The sequence below is a fragment of the Colius striatus genome, chromosome 7, assembly GCF_028858725.1.
Source record: "Colius striatus isolate bColStr4 chromosome 7, bColStr4.1.hap1, whole genome shotgun sequence".
In the NCBI taxonomy this organism is placed as follows: Eukaryota; Metazoa; Chordata; class Aves; order Coliiformes; family Coliidae; genus Colius; species Colius striatus.
The window spans coordinates 22,619,745-22,642,834 of NC_084765.1; the positions used below are offsets into that span (position 1 = coordinate 22,619,745).

Consider the following 23,090-nt stretch of genomic DNA (forward strand, 5'->3'; position numbering starts at 1 on the left):
TATTTGCAGACTTCTGCAATATTTTATACAGAGATTGGTTTAAAGATGGAAAACAGTAATTTATGATAAATCACTCTCAGATGTTACTGGAAAACACCACAGGACTGTTTAAAAATACTACAGTAGGTATTTCAATGCTTATGCAAGCTGACAGTGAGAGCAGTCCTCTACTTAAAACACAACATATTTGCATTTATGCTGACTGAGTTTTTGCCAACGTGTTATTCAGTTTACTCCTCTGCAGCCTCTCACCTTCACAATATACATAAGTATCTTTGAGAACAGCATTCATAGTGATGCAGGGCTACATTTGTCAGAAAGTGCTGAGGTTTAGAAATTCCCTACTAACAGTTAAAATTAATCTTTGGGGTATCATGCTCTTAGATGTTTATTGTGATTAGAAACTTGAAAAATATACTTGATAGTGTTATTGTGCTTATTTATATTCCCCCTCAGAAATGAACAGGACAAGTAGCCTTCAGCTCTGAAAAATATTTTAAGTGAATGATTTGGAAGTGTCATTAAGGGCCTGAACAAAACTGCAATAGGAAAACACAAAACTCCTGCTGGGGAAGATCAACTAAACTCTGTGTGAACACAGGTTCCAATTTCGTTTATCATCACCAGACACAAACTGGTATTCTTCCCTAAGATGCAAGCAAAACAACTGTTACATCATGTGCCATTTGCTTCAGACTAAAGTCAGGCTTCTTCAAAATAGAGTGATTTTGAAAAGTGCAATGTGAAAGCACTGACTCATTTTTGGGTGGAATCAGCAGGGATGCCACAGTCAGAGTCAGGGAAAACCTCTGAAAAAGTACCATGTTGACTTCAGAGATTGTACACTATGGAAACCTTTCACTCAGCATTCAGGTTTCCACACAGTCTGAAAACAATCAGTAGCCAAACATTCTCAACTTCATGCCACAATCAGGTGCCAAGAAGTCCAGTTGATGATGTTTGATGGCCATGATCTGTAGACTCTGAAGTAAGCTACTGACTACTGACTTAATAAGCCAATTTAAAACTTGCACAAATCAGACATCCCTGGTAATTCCTCTTTGCTTTTAATCTCTTGAAAACTATCTTTATTCAATGTACAGAAAGATATGACTGTTCATAAACACTACTGAGGAATCTCTTACACGTAAATCTCTTCAAAGCTACCTCTATCAGCCTCTATTTTTAATAGATACTGCACTTCTAAGTTTAACTGTAGTAACAAAAAAAAAGAAACCCCAAATAACAGTAAGCCAGAAAAGGCTGTGGGATGGGGATGGGCAGATGTCGAGATGTTTTGGGAAAAACCCCCCACATCTGTGACCTACTCCACTTTTTGGTGAAAATAGTCCACTCTATTAAAAAATACCCCTGAGGCCTCCCACATGCATGATTAATATGTCATTTATTCAGAGAGAAGAATTTTGATCATCATCTAAATGTGTCAGGTATTCAAAAAGTTTTAGCTTCATTACTAGCATTATAAATTTGGTAAGAGGGCAAAAGAGGTGCTATCAGCAACTTCTCAGCACAGTGACAAGCCCCGCACCCACCCAAAAAACAATTCCTGTCCCTCAATGGTGCACAACACTCCATTTCAAATATTCTGTCATCTTAGAGGAACCTAAAGAAGCCTATAATGGTATAAATGAAAAGAAAGTCCTGAGAATGCTAGCACTGTTACTCAGGTCAGCTGATATCCCCGTTTCAGTTAATTCAAAATGAATAGGTGGAAGTTAATTTTAAGCTTTACTTTTAAGTTCTAGAAAGGATGATATTCTGTGCAGTTTTCCATAAGGCTGAAAAGACCTCAGGGACAGGAATTAAAAATCTGAAACTGCCTGAGCAGTAATGGACTTTCAAGTTCAACTCAAACCATAAGAATAGTCATTTTACATGTCTAGACATATTTAATCCATGCAAGTACTGAATAGCTTGAAGGATGTAGGTTTTCTCCCTCTTCATTTTCACGCAATTTGAAGAATTGTCAGGATCTAAGTGTCATTTATCTTGTTACAGTTCAGATTTGTTTTTAGAAAGCAACCATACTAATGAAACCCTGGAGCATTCAGACCTTGTACGTTTTTCTCTTCACTCATGGACACATTTTAAAAAATTGGGGCCATTTGAACACTGAAACTTCAAATAACATAGTTGTTTGCTTACAAAACTTGAGCATCTCATTTTCCCTCTCCCTTTCATTCAACCATGCTGCCAAGCTTCTGCCAGGCTTAGTTTTGAAGGCTACCAGAAACATTTAGCCTCTGGGCACTTTGTGGAACAAAACAAGGTTATGACAATCTTAGATGCAAGACACTCCTACAAAGTGCCAAAATTAACACCACTAGAGCAAGAATAATAGTGCTGTATTCATAATTTATCTGTTCAAAACAATTCTCCCTTCAAGGGAAAAAGTGAGTTCACGGATGACTGTGCTGCTGCTGGCACAGAGCAGACAGGCACAGTGAGGGCCAGCAGGAAAGTGTCCCTGCACAGCACTGACCTCGAGTCACCCATCATCCCTGGCTTTCACTCTAAGTTTATTGGTTGCACGTGTGTTTTGTAACACCCTGTACTGTGTATTCTTAGAACATACTTTCCAGAGAACTGAAGGGACAGGGCTCACCCCTCACGACCACTTCCAACCCAATCTCACCAGCAGCAGCAGCATCTTGCTCCTCAAGATAAACTTGCAGTTCACAGAACAGTAAAGGATCCAGCCTTTATACTTGCATGCTCTAAAATCAGGTGACCTGTAAGTCCAGACACTGAACATTACTAAGAAAAACAAAACACTATACTAAAAATAGTGTACATGAGCAAAGTATGAAGAACAATACTTTTTATCCAGTCAAAGCTCACAGTCTTCCACAGTTGTAAAAACAACTGCTATAAGCAAAGTAAGATACACAAATAAACCCCAACTTTAGTTCCTCTTTGATCACTTGCAAATATATAGTTAATCAAAAAGTACAGAGCAGGGAAAACTTCAATTTGGGATCAGCAGAAAAGGTACTACGTCCAAAGTAAATATTCAATGCAACTTAAATCAGAAGATGTCAAAATTGCTTGTTTTTAGGAAAAATTGTTCCAAGCTGCCTTCAGCTCCGAAATGCCAAGACATCACTATCTGCTACACATCCACTACTAGCTTAAGTCAGGCAACATTAAGGATTCACCTATGTCAGGTTTAATATATTTAATAAATTACTGTGAATGCTCAAGTTGAGCATCGGGAAAAAAGAGGAAAAGCCCCTCCTTCAAATATTAGAGAATCCAACACCCAGACTTGTCTTGTCAACCCCCTCAGTTACCAAAAAGATTCAAAGAGATTTTTCAATTGGAAATCAATAAAGAACTCAAATTTCATTGCTATCAAGTGACCATAACATACAATTCTGTTGGAGGAATAGGGTCTTCTCTTAATGACATAACACAGAAGTGTAGAACAGTAAACATAGAAGTATTTTGAACTATATATTTAGGAATATATGGCTACATTTTTTATTACTGTAATCCACTGGGGTTTGCTGTTCTTATCTTCAAGAACTAATAAAAAACATATCTGAGAGATTTTTAGCACAGAACATTTTATTCTTACCATTTGAATTAGTGGTTGATCTCAAAAGGACTGGAACCTGGCATGTGAATCCAAACAACAAGCAAACTGCCCTCTTTATCCCTAGAAAAACATGCAATTTGGGTTCACTACACCCTTATTGCTGGCTTGGATCCCTAGGAAATGGCATTTAGAATTATTTTCAACGTGAGCTGGTTTTATTCTTGACTGTGGAAAAAAAACCTGTCTGAAATTCTAAGATTTTCCTCAGAGATAAATTGTTCACAGTCCAAGCTGTGGTGAAGCCAAAAACATGCCCTGCCACGTGGGGACCTCTGGGCTGGGCACCACTCACGTGAATGCTATCCAGGCTTTGCCTAACAGATGGCAGAGCCTTAACTGCTGCTCAGGGAAGTGCCAGCAGTGCTCACAGGATTTCACATGGAACTCATCACTGAAAATGAAGGCATGAAAGAGGCATTGAAAAGATTATGCCTCACCAATATTCAGCCTTGTGAGGAAGGTATGTCTGGTTAGTGCCTAACAGGAAATTATATTTTCCTGTTGCCCTTTGGACATCATCTTTCATAATAAACCAATGACTATTTTTTTTACACTTTTAAGATCTTTCATGGCTTACCACCACTCCTGTTGTCTCCCACTCACTATTGTAGTAAACTCCCAATTAGACTCTGATTACTTTAATCACTTTTCCTTACTCCCCCCCATGTTGTCCTACAGTGGGGGAGAACACATTTGATGCAAAATGAGTCTGTTTTCCAGACTCTGTTACAGCCCTGTTAAATTGCACTCCCAGCACAGACTAGCTATCAGTATTATCCCTTTGTTCCCTTACATCCCTCTGTTGGGAGCCATTAATTTCATGTTTGATACTTGCTTAAGGGCTGAGGTGAGGATAGTCTTTTGTCCCATGCTTGTGTATTATCAAGGAAAATATGATATCCAAATGTGTCTCTTAATTTGTACCACCTATAACAAATACTAATCTTAGGTAAGAACTAAAAAAATTGCTTCCCTTCTCTTTACAGAATCACACAGAAGCATAGAATCTTAACAGTTGGAAGGGATCTCAAAAGATCATCTAATCCAATCCCCCTATGACCCAGTTATATACCTGAAGGCTGAAGAACTCCTTGACCCATCTAGACAATCAAACAAATTAATATGAACCACTCTGGAAACATAGTTTGAGAATACAGTGGTTTGGCATGAAGTACTTCTTTTGTTCTGTAAAGAAGCCACTGTTGTGGTGTAAGACCAATTGGTGAGGATTTACCTCACAAAAAACAAGAGCTAGAGGTTTTTAACAACATTGATAAAACTGAGTTACAAAGGGTTATTTATGCTTTATGAGAAGAGACCTGCATTCAGTAATAATACACAGGTCTTATTCATGGCTTCCCAAGTGAACAGATCAAAACCTGCCTCAGAAGTATATCTCTCCAGCAGTTTTAGTTCCATGAAGTTTAACCTATACTAATACTCTTTTAAGTGTACTACCCTAAAAAGAGATATCAAATATTTTCAATTTAACTATAGTAGGTACAGGAACTGTAGAGTAACTTGCTATAAAGACGGTACTTGGAGTCCTTCCAGCATCCTGTTAGAGCAGTCAAAGGCAAGCACCTTCACAGAATGAGCACAGAAAAAGTATAGCTGAAGCAGTTTCTCCAGAATACTCTCAGTCTTTTAACAACTGAGCCAAAGGAGCAGAGAAAGTCTGCTTCAACCTCCTCTGTGGCCCCTGCTACAGAACTCCATTGTCCCACTGTGACATTCTCCTACTTGTGCTGAGGAAGACAAATGCCTGGCTGCAAGTGCAAGCCAGATGAAAGGCCACATCCACCTCATGAGCTACATGCTCCTCTGTACCATGCCCAAGACACATACACAGCTTCCTACCTCCTGCTCTCTTTCCTCCTTGCAATAGGCAATTTTCATATTAAGTTAAAAGGAAAGGATTCAGACAGATCTGCTCAGATTATTATTATTACAAACTCTCATATTTAAACTAGTGCTTTAACTACCACACATTTTAAAGTATACAGTGCTTCAGACATCTTTTAAAAAGGTCTTATAGGAATTAAAATACACAAGGCCTCCAGGAATTCATATCCACATTCTCATAGTTTACGTTTTTTCCTCCTCCAGCTGGCCTGCTTTGCCTTTTAAAATTTATTTTAAAGTCATAAAACCATCAAGTTATCTTCAGTTTCATAAACTCCTCTAAAACTGGAGAGAAAGAAGTGTCAGTTGCTATGGTATCAGTGTGGTGTCTCCAAGTCAGGATGCAGAGAACTTCTCTTGTTGCATTTGGTCATTTGCATCAGAAGTTCAGCCATCTGTTATTAACTATTCAACAACAGTCTTGCTTGTTACCACTGGTGCTTGCTATTTAAATTTGCAGAATCTATCTCCCCACCTTCAGCCCATTTGTAAGCCTACTAATTAATGTGGAAATTCATCTGAGGGCTCAGTTATCTTTCAGGTAGGATGACCACCATTACTTAAACATGGTCAATATTCTCCCTTCTCACCGAGGAAAAAGCATACACTTATTCAGACACCAACCTCTGGAAGAAGTAGCTTTATTGATAGACATCAATTTGAAAAGAATTTCATCAGATAGTAAATGATGTGGTTGAACTGCAAGATAGGCTATATCCCTCCCATCTAAGAATATTCCACTGTATGCTACATTCACAAGTTCCACAGCATCCCTCAATCTGCTACATCACATCTTCTCAATAGTGCAGAAGAAAACAGTTTTTTAACTTTGTCAGCATATGAATAGCATACACTCAACTGTGTTACCAGCAAGGAAATACTGCCTTTTATCCTCTAAAAGACAGTGAAATATATTTACATACTAGCTCCATACATTAAGAAAACAAAAACTTAGTTCTCACATTTCCAAGCTTAGAATTTTGGAGTTTAAAATCTTTTACCTTATCTTGACATCGCTATCTTTATTCAAATCTGTATGACCTAAAGCAAAATACTCTTTCTGAATCTACTCCCAGGAAAGCAGGCCAGTCTTGTTGCTCCTCATTCATCATGCTCTCAGTAGGAAGTGGGAGGCTACACAATGACAAAAGGGGAACAACATGACTGTTTCTTTTACTGTTCCTAAAAAAAAAAAATATATAAAATAGTACTAGTAGGAGCAAGTAAGGGGCCTTCAAGCAAGAAATCCTTGTTTCAGTTAGTTGTTTCAGTCTTAAACTCTAAATCACATATACCACAAGCACTCTGTTTGCAGGTACAGCCAGTAAAACTCAGATCCTCATAACTGAGGAAGTGGAAGAAAAATTAGAAAAGCACTTATGGGTGAATATGGAAAGAGTTGCAGAGCATCAAAAGGCTAATTCACACATTCAAATAACAAGACAGTGTTTTTCAGGCTAATCTTCCATTCAGATGATAAGCAGACCAGGAGCCTGTGTATGCACTAGAAACCTCAGTGTGGCAAGACCTGATGCAGAGACAGCATTGGCTAAGAGCCCTTCTCAGATTCTACAAAGATGAGAGATTTAGTAGACACAACCACAGCTGTATAGATCTAATACAATGGTTTAGAGACCCACCTGACACTGCATCAAAACAAGAACCCCGACAGTTTCAGTACTACTTGTTCTAATGAGAATGACACATCTGAACAGTCTACATACAAGCAGCTGAAAAGGTTTTGCTTTCAGCACATTCAGGAAGTCTCCATTACAGATACTCAACCTCATATGCAAGGGCTTGGTGAATTACATCCAGGGCAACTTCCTGACTATCAACCCATATCAACTCTAGAGACTTGGTTGAACTCCAAGAAGCTATGCGAGCACTGGTGGAATACCTAAACAAGATAAATACAGTCATACTTGGGAAGAATTGTTAAGCACATTTTCTGTCTACAGGTGAGGCACCTACTAATGCTGCTGAGCTGTCTTTTTCTTAATTTCCCAAGAACTACTGAAAAAGAAGAAAATGGGAAGCAAATCAAATAAGAGCATCTGCACTGTTAATAAAGCTTTTAAAGAATACTGACAAGGAGAAAAGATAGAATTCAATAGTTTTATTTTAATGGACAGCACATTAAACATTAAATATACAGTATGTAGGTTAAGTAGTAGTTGATATTTTTATAACTTTATTACAACATCATGTCAGTTAGAAATCACACCTACAAGCTGGAAACTTCTGCAACACTGCTGCTAGAACAGCACTAGCTATCAGAGTACTTAAAAGCACACAGGAAAAAAAAGCACAGGACTTGTTAGGAAGTGTCCCCAGGTGAGGAATGTAGATTAAGAATCCCATGATTTTATCCAAAATAATGAAAGAGACAAAACAAAAAGCACAGAGCAAACCATTTTCATGACACCTGACCTACTGCAGTTTCTTTCTGTATTCATCTTCTTTGTGCTTTCCTACTTCATCTCTCAAAACTTTGATGTTACCACTTGTCACCTATGTGGCAGATAATTTATCTCGTGGAACTTTGTCAGAACATGTATGAGCACCCATATTCCTCCTCCTAAGCTAGTGAGGCTACCTCCAGCTTCAGTAGGTTTGTTTTAGTATTTGCAGCCCAGATTATTTAGAAAGTTGGGTGGAGGGAAAAGGGTAAGGTTAGCAGGTCAAAGAAAGAGGCTACTTCATCAGAAATGCAAGGAACTCTGAAAGAACAGACATGAAACTGATGATTGTGGGGCAGCATGAAGCTGCTCGGGTAATTTTTCCATTGCTATTAACCTTCACCTAAAAGGCCTGTCCTTAAGTGGTTAAACAGTAACCTGTAAAAGTAAAAAAGTTACAAAAGACAGTGTATGCTTCTCTTTTTAAAAATTTCTGGGAGAGTGGCCAGGTTCATAAACTTGTTTTTAAACTTTATTTGGGAGAATAAATAAGAACATTACAACTCTCAATCTGTGTAAAAGACTGCTTATTTTAAAATGTACACCAGAGCCTACTACAGAATTTTGAATGCATAAAACAAAAGAACTTTTTTTTAAGTTTTATAATTGAACTGTGTCACACAACACAATTCAGCTATTCACAAGTTTCTACATTGTAAGTCACATTATTAAGCATTAATAGCCTTCTGGCACTCAAAAGAATAAAATGTGACATAGGGTCAAAATTTAAAGGCTTATCAGCCAAGGCTTTCAGCCAAGAATCTAGTTTGCCTCCCTCTCTCCTACTATATCGTAATTTTCCACACAACAAAATGGCAGACAAATTGACGCATTTAAAATTTAATGTATGCAATTATGAAATTTCACTTTGTCCTCTCAAAAATTCCTTAAGATTTTATAAAGCAACGCTTCAGTGATTCAAAACCAAATATTCCTACACAAGCCACACGAGTACACTAGTGGAATTGTTGTTCCTCCTTTATCAGGAAGTGAACATCTAATGTCAGCAGGTTCCCCTCAAATAGAGCTCTGATACCTTTCAGAGGAATACGAACAAGCTCTAGACCCAGGATGAAAATAAGGCAAGTACTCGGTTGGAACAACATTTGAATTTTTAGAGAACAGGTTTGCACAAAAGCAGACGTATAATCTTCAGTTCCACACCGAGTTCAGTATGCTACTTAATTAGCTTTAAACATAGTATAAATTGAGCAATCAGTATGAATTTTCAATTTAATTTTAGTTGCCCCCAAAGCTGACATATTTGCATCAGCTTCATTTGCCCCAAGACAAACAAGCAGTGGCAAAGGGCTGATAATGCTTTCCAGCATTGTTTCTAGGAGAAATCACAATACTGTAATAGTTTCCTCCTGCTGGAGGGAAAAAAAAAAAAAAAAAAAAAAAGAAACTTGACCTACATAAAAGGCATAGAAGAAACTCAGTTAAGCTTCAGGGTGTTTTTGGGAGTGGGAAGGTTTCTTCACCATCATAACAATGAAGAGTCAAGCAGTTGCACATGGCTGCACTAACTACAACTGTTAGCAGATCTGACATTTAACTAAATGTCTCACTTTTAAGGGCTTAAAAATGATCCCCCTCCTCCTGTTCCAGGCCATTTAATACTCTTGTCCTAACAGTATAATGAATTAACAGAGTTAATTTTTAGGCTGTCCACTACTTTCCTTTAAAAGGAAGTTGTAAAAAACAACAAAAAACCCTCTAAAAAATCCAACCTTTCATAGGCTCAGTATGCAGCACGAAAGAAGAATGTACGGTGAAACGGTTTGGGTTTTTAAAGGAACTATTTACAGACCAAGTAGAGCACCGAGTATAAGCACAACCAGAGAGGCAAACTTTGGTATAGGCGGATTTAAGCCATCTCTCACAGAAAAACACCAACAAAATCCGCCGATTCCTCTTAGAGTTACACTGCGTGAACTTGTTTCAGCCCGGAAAGGCTGTCCGGCCCAGTGCTACCGGCCTTCGAGCTTCCCCACTGCCGCTCCTCCCGCACCCGCCTCCCGCAGCCCCGAGCGCCCGTGTAAGTTCTGTCCTCGACTACACAATCCGAGGCCACCCCGAGCCGGCGGCCGGGCCCCGCACTAGGCCGCCCGCAGCCAGCCCTACCCGGGGGCCGCGGGAGCGGCGGGGGGCCCGGTTCCCCGCCGGTACACACCTTCTCTGCGCGGCCCTGTGCTCCCGCAGCCAGCCCCGCCGCCGCGCCGGCGCGGGTGGGTGCCCACGGCATCTTCCACAAAGGAGGCAGAGTAGGGGCGCGCATAGCAACAGGGCCGGGCGCCGATTGGCCCCGCCGGGCGAGCGCCGGCCTCCTCGGCGGCACGGCACAGCCCGGCCCGGCCCCCGGCCGGCCCCGCCGGGGCAGGTGAACGAGGCGGGCCGGGAGGAAAGGAAGCCACGGCAGCAGAAACCGACACAACTGATACTAAAGCGTTGCTGTCAGAGCGCGTCACCACCTCGCGTGCCCTGCGCTCTGGAACGGGCTGTCGCGGAACTGCCGACACGCGTGAGAGGGCGAGTGGTGCCGGGAGCGCGACCTCCCGGCCGGGGCACCCGCTGTCTGTCCGCCAGCAGCCGCTCGCACCCCAGCACCGACATTCCGTCCCGATTCCCCCTCGGAGGGCGAATCAGTGCCACCGAAAAGCTGCCTCCACTAGCCGCAAGGCACGAGCGGCGGAAGAGGGGGGAGAACCCGCTGCAAGGGGACACAACGGCATTGTGCCATCTGTACCAGAAAGTAACTCAGTTCAGAAGAGCTTCCAACCACCTGTACAACGGCACGAAGCATTAATGTTCACACATAGCATCAGTTTTGAAATAGCAGTGTGTGAGGTGATGAATATTCACACCTGGAGTAGAAAAAGACGGCAGCCCATCCTCCTGCCAACCAGCACAGGCTACCTTCCCACAGCACTTTTTCCACTGTTCTGCTCAGTCCACTCAGAAGTGGCCCAGCTTCATTCCTCTAACTCTTAACAGCCTGCACAGCGGGGAGAAAAAGTCCATCACCAGCTCTCCCTACATTGCTGTAGTGATTGATACTACCGTCACGTGGTTACTGACCCACCTGATGAACTGCCTACCTCAGCATTTTTCGTGATCCTCTCCTCAATGGGCACTTTTGAGGACTAATTTATGAAGTTCTTTAACGAGATTAGTCTCAAAACTACACCTTATTCTAGGTTCAGTCTAAATGTTGTGTTGTCTGCATTAAACAACTTCATCCAGAAACTGAGAGAAATTAATTCTTACCTATTTACAAGGACTAAAGTGAGCAGGCATTTGCTGAATTAACATAATCAGCATAAAAAAAAAATCTTACTCTTAGCCTATCCATGTCACAAAACAGAACTAAAAAACTCTTGTTCTCATAGTTTCATGGCATCTAATTACAGAAACACAGATCAAACTATACCTCTCAATCCTATTCAAAATGCAGTAACACTCACTAGCCCATTTCACAGCACAGAAAATGTGCTGTGAAATGTGCATTGTTCACAGAACAACTAATTTTTCCCTACTCACATTTTATATAGCAGTGGTTCTGAGAAAATATAGCATCTACGAGATTTTTAAGTAAACACTTTATCTAAGGATAGTTGGATACCTTGAATACCACAGTTGTCCCATTTCAAGATTGCAGATACAGAGTGTGCCTTACAGAAAATTATAGGCAAAACATACCATCTCATTACTCACTGACATTCAAGCTTCCTGTATATTTTATCTCAGTTTGCTTTCCAAGTATTTTTCTTTCATGGAACATTTACTTTTACAAAAACAACATAGTTTACAGTGTTGTCTGAAAAAGCAATTTCAAGTTTTTTTAATCAAGTTACCACCTAGAGCTTGAAAAGGTACTCACATGATTTTCTATGAAACAGTTGTTCAATATCTATGGGAGGAATGGGAGGGTTAAGAGGAATAGTTATCACATTGGTAAACACAGTATGTTTAAAAGTATTGCTAACAAGGCAGAAGCAACAACCCTGAGCCAACTTCAACAGAGGCCTGCAGAGACAGTATTCAGGAGCCTCCAGTTGTTTCTACAGGCAGCTACCTCTAGATGACAGGCAGGCACACTCACCTAACCCTCCCCTAAAACAGTCTCCCCACACTAACCTAATGGAGTGCAACCACAAATATCCTTTTCACACCTGATACTCTTCAAATACAGCAGAACAGCATGTCGACACTGCAGCTTTTACTTTTACGCTTACAGTCCTAAGGCAGACATAGGTATGCAGAGCTGAGTTCTGTGCCTGTTTGTGGAAGAACAGCCCAGAAATGAATTCATCTGGCCTAATAAAGAGGTAAATTTAGAAAATGTAATTAGAATTTAAAAATGTAAAAGCTCATTTTGAAGCATGCTACTTGTTTACTAGTTTGATCTCCTATTCTTTCACAAATTCCAGCAGAGGCACAAGATACATATGATAACAGGACATTGCTAGCGTGACTGACCGTAAGAGACTACAGTGCCCATAGGATAAAGTCCTATGTATATCTCTAAGCTGCATAAACCATCATCATAAAGTAGCTGTACTTAAAAAGCTGCACTAATACCCTTGCAGTTTTAATACTGCAAAATGACAGGAAATAAGCAAGATAAACATTTTAACCAGCTTCTGCCACAAACAGGATAACATTAAAATATATTTTTAAGTGAAGTCTTGGTAAGAATGAATTTTATCCCAATACAAACTTTAGAAATAAGCAGTCCTACACATTTCACAAGGCAGGAAATCACAGCCAAGTGTGGTTCATCTCAGTATCAAGTCAACTACACATCAATCCAGAGGCACCTGCCAGTAGATATAACTGGCACCATCCCTAACTTAGAAAAAACACTCTGCCAAAGCACAGTATGTCTAGTAACAAGCTAGTTCAGAAAAACACACTAGTTCAGATTCCAGCCCTGCCCTGTGAAGGAAAAGTGAGGTGTGCATGTGACCCTCCTAAGGAGCAATGCATAAGTGACTTTATGGCGCCTCATGTTTACACAGTCTAGTTGCAGAGACAAACTAAAGACAAAAGCACACTTCTACCAACACATCTCTTGCTTGAAATAATTTTGGATTGAGGTATTAATTTCTAGAAGACAAAACCACTAAGCACTCTCTTGTAGACAACACTATTCGTCACCTTCTCCTTCAAATGCTCGATTCCTTAAAAAGCTGAGGTCGGTTCTTGATGCTTGCAGTGCAAGTTAAAGAGCTGATAACATATATCATTCACAGTTTTAATAATTTATGTATAGTTTTCCTTTTTCTGATGTTTAATCTAAAATTTCTTAAGACTGTATACAGTCTGCAGCCTACCTAGAAAAGCTGAAAGCATCAGATGCTAACAGTTCCACTATGATTTTAAACCAACAAAACAAAAATCAGTACATATCAAAGTTGCTCAAAATTTCATACTAGAAGCTTAACTGAGGATGAATACAGCCACCTTACAAAATGTCCTAAAATACTCATGAAAGGCCATTATACAATATATTCTCAATATGAAGATGGGATGAAAGAACCCATATCAAGAAAGAATTAATATCAAGTATCCTTATTTAACCTTTTCTCTCTCTAATGGAACAGAAATACTTTCTCACAGAAAGTCATTAATTCAGCATGACTATCAGTAGGATACTTCCAAAGGCAGTACAATAATAGCAAGTTATACTAATTTCAGTGAACTGACTTGGTGCAAGATAAAGCAGATGTGCATTCTAGAAGTTTTACATTCATTTCCTAATTTTTACCTTCAATTTTCTCTAGTATTATCAACTATTCCTCCTGTTTCAGCCTCATCAACTGGCTAATTGCTTTTACTCACTTTTTTCACAGCATGCACACTTCTAAAAGGGCTCCTCCAGACCTGCTTGCACTAGCATGGTGTAAGCAGTTACCTTGTGAGTACCACTACTAGGGTAGTTAGGCTAGCAATCATTACCCAGCCCTCCCCTCCAATTCCAATCTTCCAGATACTTCATTTCTCATCTCCATGGAAAACATTTCTTCAGCTATTCAAACAGCAGGTGCTTCACAAGGAAGAAGCTCTTTCCTCTTCAAAACAGAACAAAATAAACCCCTTTGTATCTGAAGTACAAAACCTTGCATAGAAAATATGATTGAAGAATCACTTTTAAGGAATTATACAGCATATACATTTCACCTAAATGTACATTCCGAGTCTATGCTGATCTCGACAATTTTGTCCTTATTCAGTTTCTACTGGTAGGTAACTCCTCCTCTTTTACGCCACATAATTGGAGTATTTAAGAAATATATTCTCCTCTTGATTAATCTTTTTTCTTCCCCCCTGCTCATAAGTTCCAACTACTTGAATTAAAAGCTCAATTGAAAACTGAAACAAAAAGTAAGCAGGTAAATAGGATGTCTTACTGGGGCTGTGTTGTAAATATTCAGCTCTAACAAGCAAACAAAATGCATCAATACTTGTGACCTAACAGAAACCTGCACAGAAAGAAAGCACATCTGCCCAGCAGATCAAATATTCATTTTCTGCTAACACAGAAGTTATACCTTCAGCAGAGTCACATCACAGACATTTACTCAAATGTTACTCTAACCAACTCACTCTGCCCCTCTAAGTCTGCAGACAAAGCATCCTACCAAACTTGCTGACCTGTCTGAAAGTGTGAGTTGGAGCCATAGTTCGTTTCACTTACAGTGTTGGGCTAGTGCCCTGGCAGGGAATCAAGGAGAACAATACCTGGCAGGGAAAAAGGGCTTCCCACCACACTGAAAAAAGAGCATTCTGACCACATCAGCTCTTCCTGCCCCTCTCCTTCCCCTTAACCTCAGAAAAAAACACCATAACCCAGGACGGTATCGACTGTACTGAGGATATGGGCTAATACTCAACACCCTGGACTCTGCTGAAATTCTGTCTCTGCCCTCTCCTCCATTATACACAACAACCAGCTGAGACAGCTTAATTTATTGCAGCACAGAGAAGCATGAAATATTCCATAGAAAACCTGAATAGTCATCAGTGTGCAAAAGGAATTCTCACATGCACAGCACCACTAAGAGGTCAAACTAGCATACACAGTCATCTGCTTGTAGTCTCACTAAAGAGGTTCACAATCAAAAATAGACTTACCAATCTGATTCACAGGGATCTTAATGCAAAAAAGGAAAAATCACTAACTTTACAATGTAAAACAGATGACATGGCTCATTCCTTACTTCAGATACATTCTCTTTTTTTATTATGCTTCAGGAGAAAATACAACTTGTTTTTCCCCAAAGAAAAAAAGATTCATAGTTGGCGATAGGCTTGGGAAATGCATTGATCACTGCCAAAAGGAAAGTGTAAGTTCCCTGTGGTTACTGAGGCAGAAAGTTATAAGATGTCTTCAAGCAAATTAAAAGTGGTCAAATAAAAATAAATGTCTATGAGGGGAGCTGAAGAATCCCCCTTACTGCTCTTAAAGGAACAAAGTTGTTCAGAAGACTTTTCAAACTATTTTGTTTACCTTTATTCATAATAAGAATTCTTAACATTTAGGACAGAAAAGTGTCATTAGTATTTCATAGAAATTATTCTTTTGTCATGTGTTCACCTGTCTCCACTGATTCACATACAGCTATTATCTCCAAATTATCCCTGAGAATATCCTCATACTATCCTATTACATTTTTTGCAATTTGAGCCAATGTAATGTAGTAATACCATCCCAGATTGCAACTTTAAATAGTTTTGGCCCCAAAGTTAACATTAAAAGGCAAAGCAACAATCACTGGCTAAAATAACTAGTCAGGCCCATTCAACACATGAGAAAATGTATTAATACAAGGGAGAGCGATTTGGTTAGAATAACACTGGACTGTTAAGATTGAGAATTTTCATTACTGTCTTACAACTCAATTATGCTGTTTGCAAGCAGCCTTTATTTTAAAAAAGTCTCTTTCAATCTTGGTACGATTACACGTGCAGATCAAGAATAACTGCAAGTAGCTTTGGCTGTGTGCTTATAGGTAATCTGCAAAGGACCAGCAGAAAAAGGAATATGTAATGAATGTCAAGTCTTCCAAAGTCCAATTACCTACCCAGGTCCAAGAGGCACAAGAGTGTATTTGCATTCACCCAGGTTTATAGATATCCTTGATTACCAATTTATACAAGAAGTTTTTTGTACTCAGTAGTGCAAAGTAGCCATGCAATTGTATACAACTTCTAAAACAACTTATAACCTGGCTTCTGTCTAAACATTAAGTACAAATGACCTGCAAAGATGAAACAATTTACTGCTACCTTGAAAGATGATGATGTGATACACATTCAAAAATGTACAAAACATTGTTCTAGTATCACATCAGAATGAAGAAAGTGATTATTGTAACTATAACTACAGTTAAACTGCAAGACCTTATTGACTAAAAGACCAGCTAATAGATGGCTTCTGCTTATGCAAATAGATAGCCTTTTATCAGAACCTTGTTGTTGATGGGATAAAAGGCTATGTTTTTTTCAACACAGTTTAACAGTTATTATTAGTAGATATTTGCCAGAATAAAACAGAAACACTTTGTAAACAGTGAAACAAGTTCTTCTAACAAATATCATATAGCCAGGTTTGTTCCCGTCAGTTACTCTGTTTTCACAGAGGATTTCTAATTTTAATAAGCAGAATTTAATTTGGCAACAAACTCACATCCCTCATGAGAATCTGTATTTATAAATGTTAGCTGATTTTTAAAAACATTTAGAAGCTGGCAGACCTCAGATCCAATAATAGTTTCAACATTGCCATTGCTTCAGCCCAAAGATCTGATTTGGCTTGACAAAGTTTCTCACTTCAGCAAGTAAAGTATAGTCAGAAGGGTCAGTTATATAGCCCAACCCAAGGGCTTGGCATATCCACAGGCCCCAAAATATCCACCTAAATGCCACTCTAGCAGCATTTGTTTTAGCAACAAGAGCCCCTCTGAAGGCAGTTAGCATGGACAACACCAAACAAGAAAATGGTAAGTTGTTACTAGTGCAGTTTGTTCTCTCTGAAAAACAGGCACAAGGCAAAAGACGGTTAAACACTGATAAAAGCATTCTTCCAATACAAGAGCTACTTGTACCACAGGAAAACTTGCCTCATTGTCGACATTGAGGCCCAAGTTGCGGAACAGGTATGAAAGCTAACACACACACACACACACAGAGAGGTATTTCAAACTAAAACTTAAGATTTTCCAATGCTTCAAATGAATATCCTCATATTTATTTTGAGGGAAAAAAAGTTAAGCATCTAAAAGCTAAGAATTCCTCTAAGCTATTTTGTTGTAGGAGAAATTTAATTAAAAGAGCATATATTCCAATTTCTTGGGTGTAAGGGCAGAGTTGTATTGAAAGCAATTTTAAAAAATTGCTTATATTCCTGTTCACTCATGCTCATCCACTCTGCATCTATATATATTATGTGTTATGAGGACAAATCTGCTCTTCTCAAAGATTAGAGCTAGATGGCTTCCTGCCTTATAACCGAAATCTGAGTGTAATATCCTGACCACTTGTCAGGTTGGTTGGTTCACTTTGTTTTTTTTATCCTATAACAGTTTTAGGTATTCTTTCTTTTAAAGAAACTTGAAAGTAATCCACATAGGAAAAGCAGACACCCTCCACCCTTTCCTGCCCATTAGAGCCAGCCTCCCTCACCACAAGCACCTTCTCACACGTGCCCTTGTGCAGCAGAGCATGTTTGCTAGCACAGCTTCCTCTCGGGCCAAAGACCAGCGTCACCTCCAGCTCATTATCACCCAACCTGCACTTACCTGTAGCAACCAAGCCCCAAGCATTGCCCAAACACTTTTGGAGTGACAGCTCCACTAAGCAGGAAGCACCTCATTTCCAGTTTATTACTTTGTTTACTGGCTACATCGTTCCACCATGGAAAAGTTTGTGCTTCCTGACATTTCACTGAGATGATGATATAAAATTAAAGTGTTTCTATCAGAGCACATAAAATGCCACTCACCCTTTTTCAAAAGATATGTTCACTTCATCATCTGCATACTCTGTAGCATATCATCTTTGCTAAAAATCTTTGACAGAGTTAATATAGGGCATAAAACTACTCAATATCTCTTCCAGCTTTCCTCACAGATACATCCAGAAATCCTTGAGCTATGTTTCCAAGAGGTAGTAAACAGACTTCTCTTGAACCCAATCTTAGCTCTTTCTATAACAAATCACCAAATAAGGTGGAAGAAAGTCTCTTAAACTAGTTACTACAAACAGACCCAGAGGCACATATCAGAGTTTGACTAGCAAAGGAGAAAAAGCCACCTTTAGACTGATTGTTCCTCTCATATATAGACAGAAAGCTATTTCTTTAAATTGGGATAATCTCAGGTAGGGAATTAAAGCTTCAGAAAATAGGAGGCAGTTGCTTTTTGCTTACACAGAGAACCACAGCAGAGGAATTAAAGCAAGACATTATAAAAAAAAAAAAAAAAGACTAGAATAAGGTGATAAAAACAGCCAGTACACATTCAGGACAAACAAGCCTATCTTCCTCCTTTAACTGATCATTCATGCAGTGAGGGGGAGGGAACAGTAACTCTGAGCTATTTACACTGTAGTGAGACATTTGATGTCTTGAGACATTCCCACAATAAAATGTGATAATACTGTAGATTCAACTAAACCACAAGATTTTTTCCAGTTGTGCACCAAGAGCACATAACAAGCCTTCTGAGTTTGGCAGTCAGCTAGCACTCTGACATTATGCAATGTTTTCATTAACTCTGATGGTGAAACAGAGTGTTTATACAGTTTATGAACAAAGCTGAACTGGAAGTTTGTAAGCACTCTGCTACGAAGTCTAGTTCTGTCTTCCAAGCTCAATAAACTGGTGAAGCGATCAGAAGTCATTAGAACGAAGTTCAGCAGAAGCAAGAGCAAAGTTCTGTGCTTGAGAAAGGGAACAACAGTCCAAATATGCAACACAAAGCAGCTGACAAGGCAGCTGTACTGCAGAAAAATTATGATATCATGGATCAAAGCTAATTAAACTGGTATGTTGGTACTGTAGAAAGACAAAAAAACCCCTCCCAGAACTCAAATATCACTCCAAAGACACTGAACGTAGGAAATGGAGAGAAATCATTCTTCTTACTGGCACTGGTAAAGCCTCAGCTGAAGCAATATGACCACTGTATTTTAAGATGTTTCAACAGTTCACTTGAAGAATGGTAGCATGGGAAAGGTAAAGCCAAGCAGTAGCCATCAGTATTTTAGTTACTACATTCTCTAGACCCAGTACAAAGGTAGACATGCACATGCTTATTGCTCTTCCACACTGACATCCCACCTGATGGCTAAGTCCTGAGTGACACTCATGAGAGGCAGTCTGTGAATGCCCCATGCTGTCACATGACAAAGGAATAAGTATACATTTTTACCCGCACTTTCAAACCTCTCCTCTTCACTTGCAAAATTATTCCATGGGTTTGCCATGCAACACTACACATTCCATCTCCTCCATGCTTCTCTCATATATTGCATGTTTACATCTGTAATTTTCAAGCTTTCTTTATTATAAAGGGAGGGCCAAATTTCCCTTTTGTCCTCATTTCTGTTCATCCCTCCACCACCTTATATTAAAACATCCTAAAACATTTCCCACTGTTAAAAAAAGCGGTTGCATGTTTAGACCTCCTCCTCTCCTGCACGCCCAGTTTTGTTGGTGATAACAACAATTTTATTGACTGTTATGACAAAGGCTAAGCCATACCTTCACCCAACATGTCTGGGCATCAAAATCTGAAGTACAGATTTAAGCTTAGTTCTAGCTACAAGAACCATATCTCTCTAAATAGATTTTGATATAACTATTTATAAAAATAAAAAACCTCCAAAAAGATTCCAAGTCTTTTAAAGTCTGTTTTTTTGTGTTTCACTTGGTGTGTGGGTTTGAAGTCTTAAGGTTTTGAGAGTCTGTAGAAAAGTGAAGGCTGTGGCAAGCCAAGTGGTTTGCTTCTCTCCTGTCCTATGCTATTAATTTGCAACGATTGGAAGCAGGTGACTGCACACTTGGCTGCTTGTGTCTTGTGGTGCAGCTGCCCTGCAGAAAGCAGCACATGTAAATATTTGTATGATTCGTGCCTCCTAATAGTCTCTGTGGGCCTCATGGCATTTAGGCAGCACTTTCACAACCCCCTTTGTGCATGGTATTGCTGTATAACCCTAGCTTAACTGTGTATTAAGGTAATCTACTAAAATGGCTAGAGATACTAGATCTTGACAAACACTGGAAAGTTTTTAAAGATAACTAATAAAAATCTTGAAATAAATTATTCCAAGACATTATTTCCCAAGGGTTTCACATAGTTTGTGAAGTTTGTGACAGATTTTATAACAGATAGAAATCTCAATTTATTAATTATCGGTGCAGGAAAAAAAAAAGAAGAAAAATCAACACATAACCACCCAATTACTTCCCTTTTCTACATTTGCTTCCCTAGAAACCAGATTGCTTAAAAAAAGGCATCTAATCACTTTTATTTACTATATAAGTGTTTCCAACATTCCAACTTTTTCTGCCTAAAAAAAAAAAAATAAAGAAATGACAGACAAACATCAAACAGAGGTTTTTAACTGCTACAGAATGTTTTAAGTCTGCAAATATTTAGTTGGGTTTTACCTGGCTATTTTGAAACTTTATTTCACTTTGATGGTAAATTGATCAGGTGAAGTTTTAAGTAATTAAGAAAGGACAGAAGCAAAGAAAAAAAGCCCATTTAAAATACTTAGTACTTAAACCCTACTAATTTATGCAGATGCTCATGACCATTTCTGTATGACCTGTGATATCATCATACCATATAATCTTTACAGCATATTCATACAAGAAATCCACCTATTAGTGGTCATTTATGTGGTGTTGCTATTAGCAAACATATTATTAACAAACCCAATTAAGATGTATATGTTGTGCAAGTGTTGGGATTCAATACATGGCTATCAAAGTTATATTATGTGTTTCTCAAAACACCAAAGTCATTAATAACACATTAAAAATGCGTTTTTTAAAACTGAAAGCAACCAGGTCAACAACAGAATCATCGAAACTTTAAGAATTTTTAATATCTAATCATGATTTTTTTTTATTAACACTAAGAACTCTACGATGACCACTCATAAGGTGTGTTTAAAAAAAAAAACACCAATCTTGCTTCAACGGGAATCAATAATCACTGCTTGTGTGGATCAAAATAGAAGTCATGACATATTTTCAACTCTAGGGGCATCAGCAGCTGTTGCTATACTGCAAGAGCTGAAGTGTTATAAACATATACGTAGACAGTCGACTTTATTTTTCTGTAATACCAGATGACAGTATTCCAGATAAGATGTAACAATATGATCATGGAAAAAATATTTCAGCATGGTTGTTACGATACAACTCCTTCATAACTGGAACAAAACCCATTGTCAGATTATAAAACAACATCGATAGAAGTTACAGTTATTTTTCAAGGTGTTTTTCAGCTATGTTTTGGTATTTCTTGTGTATATGCTGGCATTGTCTGTCGATGCCCGATTTGCCTTTGTCCGACCCTCGCCTCAGCACTGCAGTTCTGTGCTAACAAGCTGGCTGTATTTCACACACAAACTGCAGCATTTCCAGAGCAAAAGCCACGGTGCTCGTCTCCCTCCCATCCAATCGAGACAATGGGAAACCGAAGGGCAGGAGGACATGGGGCTGTTAATCACCTTCCCAGGGTACCTTCCATTCTCATTAGCATTTCCCGAGTTGAACCCGAGTACCTAGCTTCTCTCCCATCCCCCCAAATGACAGGAGGGGATAAGGAAACAGAGCTATAACACCGAAACGAAATATCAGGCTACTTCGAGCCCTAAAAAACAAAGCTAAGTAAAGAAATATCTTGATAGACCGTTTACCTCGTTCCGGCTTCATTTTCTGTCTCCTGAGAGGTCTGAAAGGAGCCGAAACGCTCTGCTGCGCTCCCCGCGAAGACTGGCTGCCGCTGCCTCCAGCTAGCTATATTAATTACTTCTCGAGCGTAAAACAATAAGCCGGAGGCCGTCCGCGCCGCCGGGGGCTGGCCCGACTCCGCCGCTGGCAGCTGGGCCCGCCGGCGGGCGGACAGGCAGGGACGGCGGGCCGGGGGAGGCTGAGCGCGGCCACCTCTCCCCGCGCCCGGCCAGGGTGTCCTTCCGTGACACGGCGCCGCGCGGGGCTATTTATAACCTGCCGGGGAAAAAAATCCCACAACAGACCTCGTCTCACCCCCGGCCGCCTCGACTCTGAGTCACCGCGGCCCCAGGCGACGGCAGCCCCGGCCGGAGTCCCCTCCTTCCCGCCTGCCCCGAGGAGGGTAGCGAGCGCACCCCCACGCCGCCCCCGCCGAGCCCCCTACCCGAGGGCCCCCGCCCCGTCACCGGTCGGCGGCTGGCAGCGGAGGGCTGCCTAGCACCTTCATTCCTGGCCTCGCCGCAGCCGCCCGGGCTGCCGAGCCGTGTCCCTCGCGCTTCGCCCCGGTCAGACAGCCCTCCCCTCCCGCCGCCGCGGAGTGCTGCTCTCCATGCCTCTACCTCCCACCCTTCCTCCTCCTCGCCGCTGACTAACTCCCTTCCTCTCCGCCGGGCACTCCCCGCCTCCTGCCGAGTGGAGCACACACATCACAGCCCAGCGGCGGCAGGGTGGACAGCTCGGCCACGGAGCACCAGCCACGCTCGGTCGCCGACAGGAGGGAACGGAGCCGCCTCCCACCGGGGCCGCGGGACGCCGCACCGCATTCATCCCGCCCTCGGGCCGGCCCCGACCCGCCCTGCGCCCGCCTCACGTGCCCCACAGCAGCCAATCCCCTGTCTTCCCCCTCACTTCCTGCCTGGCCGCCCGCCCGCCGAGCAGCAGGTTGTCATAGCAACAGAGCGCCGGCGCGGCTGCGGGCTGCCGGCAGTGGCGGGCCCGGCCCGGGCCGAGGGTGGGGAGCGTGGCTGCCGCTGCCCGGGCGGCACAGCGCCGCAGCCTGCTGCCCAGCGAGCGCCGCCGCTGTGGTTTATCGGCTTACTCAAGCGGCATCCTACACTGCTGCCAG

At 40.8% G+C, this 23,090-nt stretch overlaps 1 protein-coding gene across 8 annotated transcripts in view; it reads right to left on the reverse strand.

Annotated features, from left to right (window-relative positions):
- The window catches only part of ATOSA (atos homolog A), a 49,842-nt gene extending 27,068 nt beyond the window's left edge, over positions 1 to 22,774 (reverse strand). For 2 of the 8 annotated variants that reach the window (XM_061999254.1, XM_061999247.1), the window contains exons 1-2: positions 22,585 to 22,774; positions 21,931 to 22,240 (exon numbers count right to left, since the gene is read on the reverse strand). In XM_061999254.1, coding sequence (XP_061855238.1) covers positions 21,931 to 21,946 — 16 coding nt within the window. In that variant the 5' untranslated portion in view covers positions 21,947 to 22,240; positions 22,585 to 22,774. Of the gene's footprint in view, positions 1 to 2,596; positions 2,754 to 3,601; positions 3,759 to 10,165; positions 10,294 to 21,930; positions 22,241 to 22,584 lie in introns of those variants that run through there. The other 6 variants (XM_061999248.1, XM_061999249.1, XM_061999251.1 and 3 more) reach the window with 6 other exon arrangements.
- Between the last annotated feature and the right edge of the window lie 316 nt (positions 22,775 to 23,090).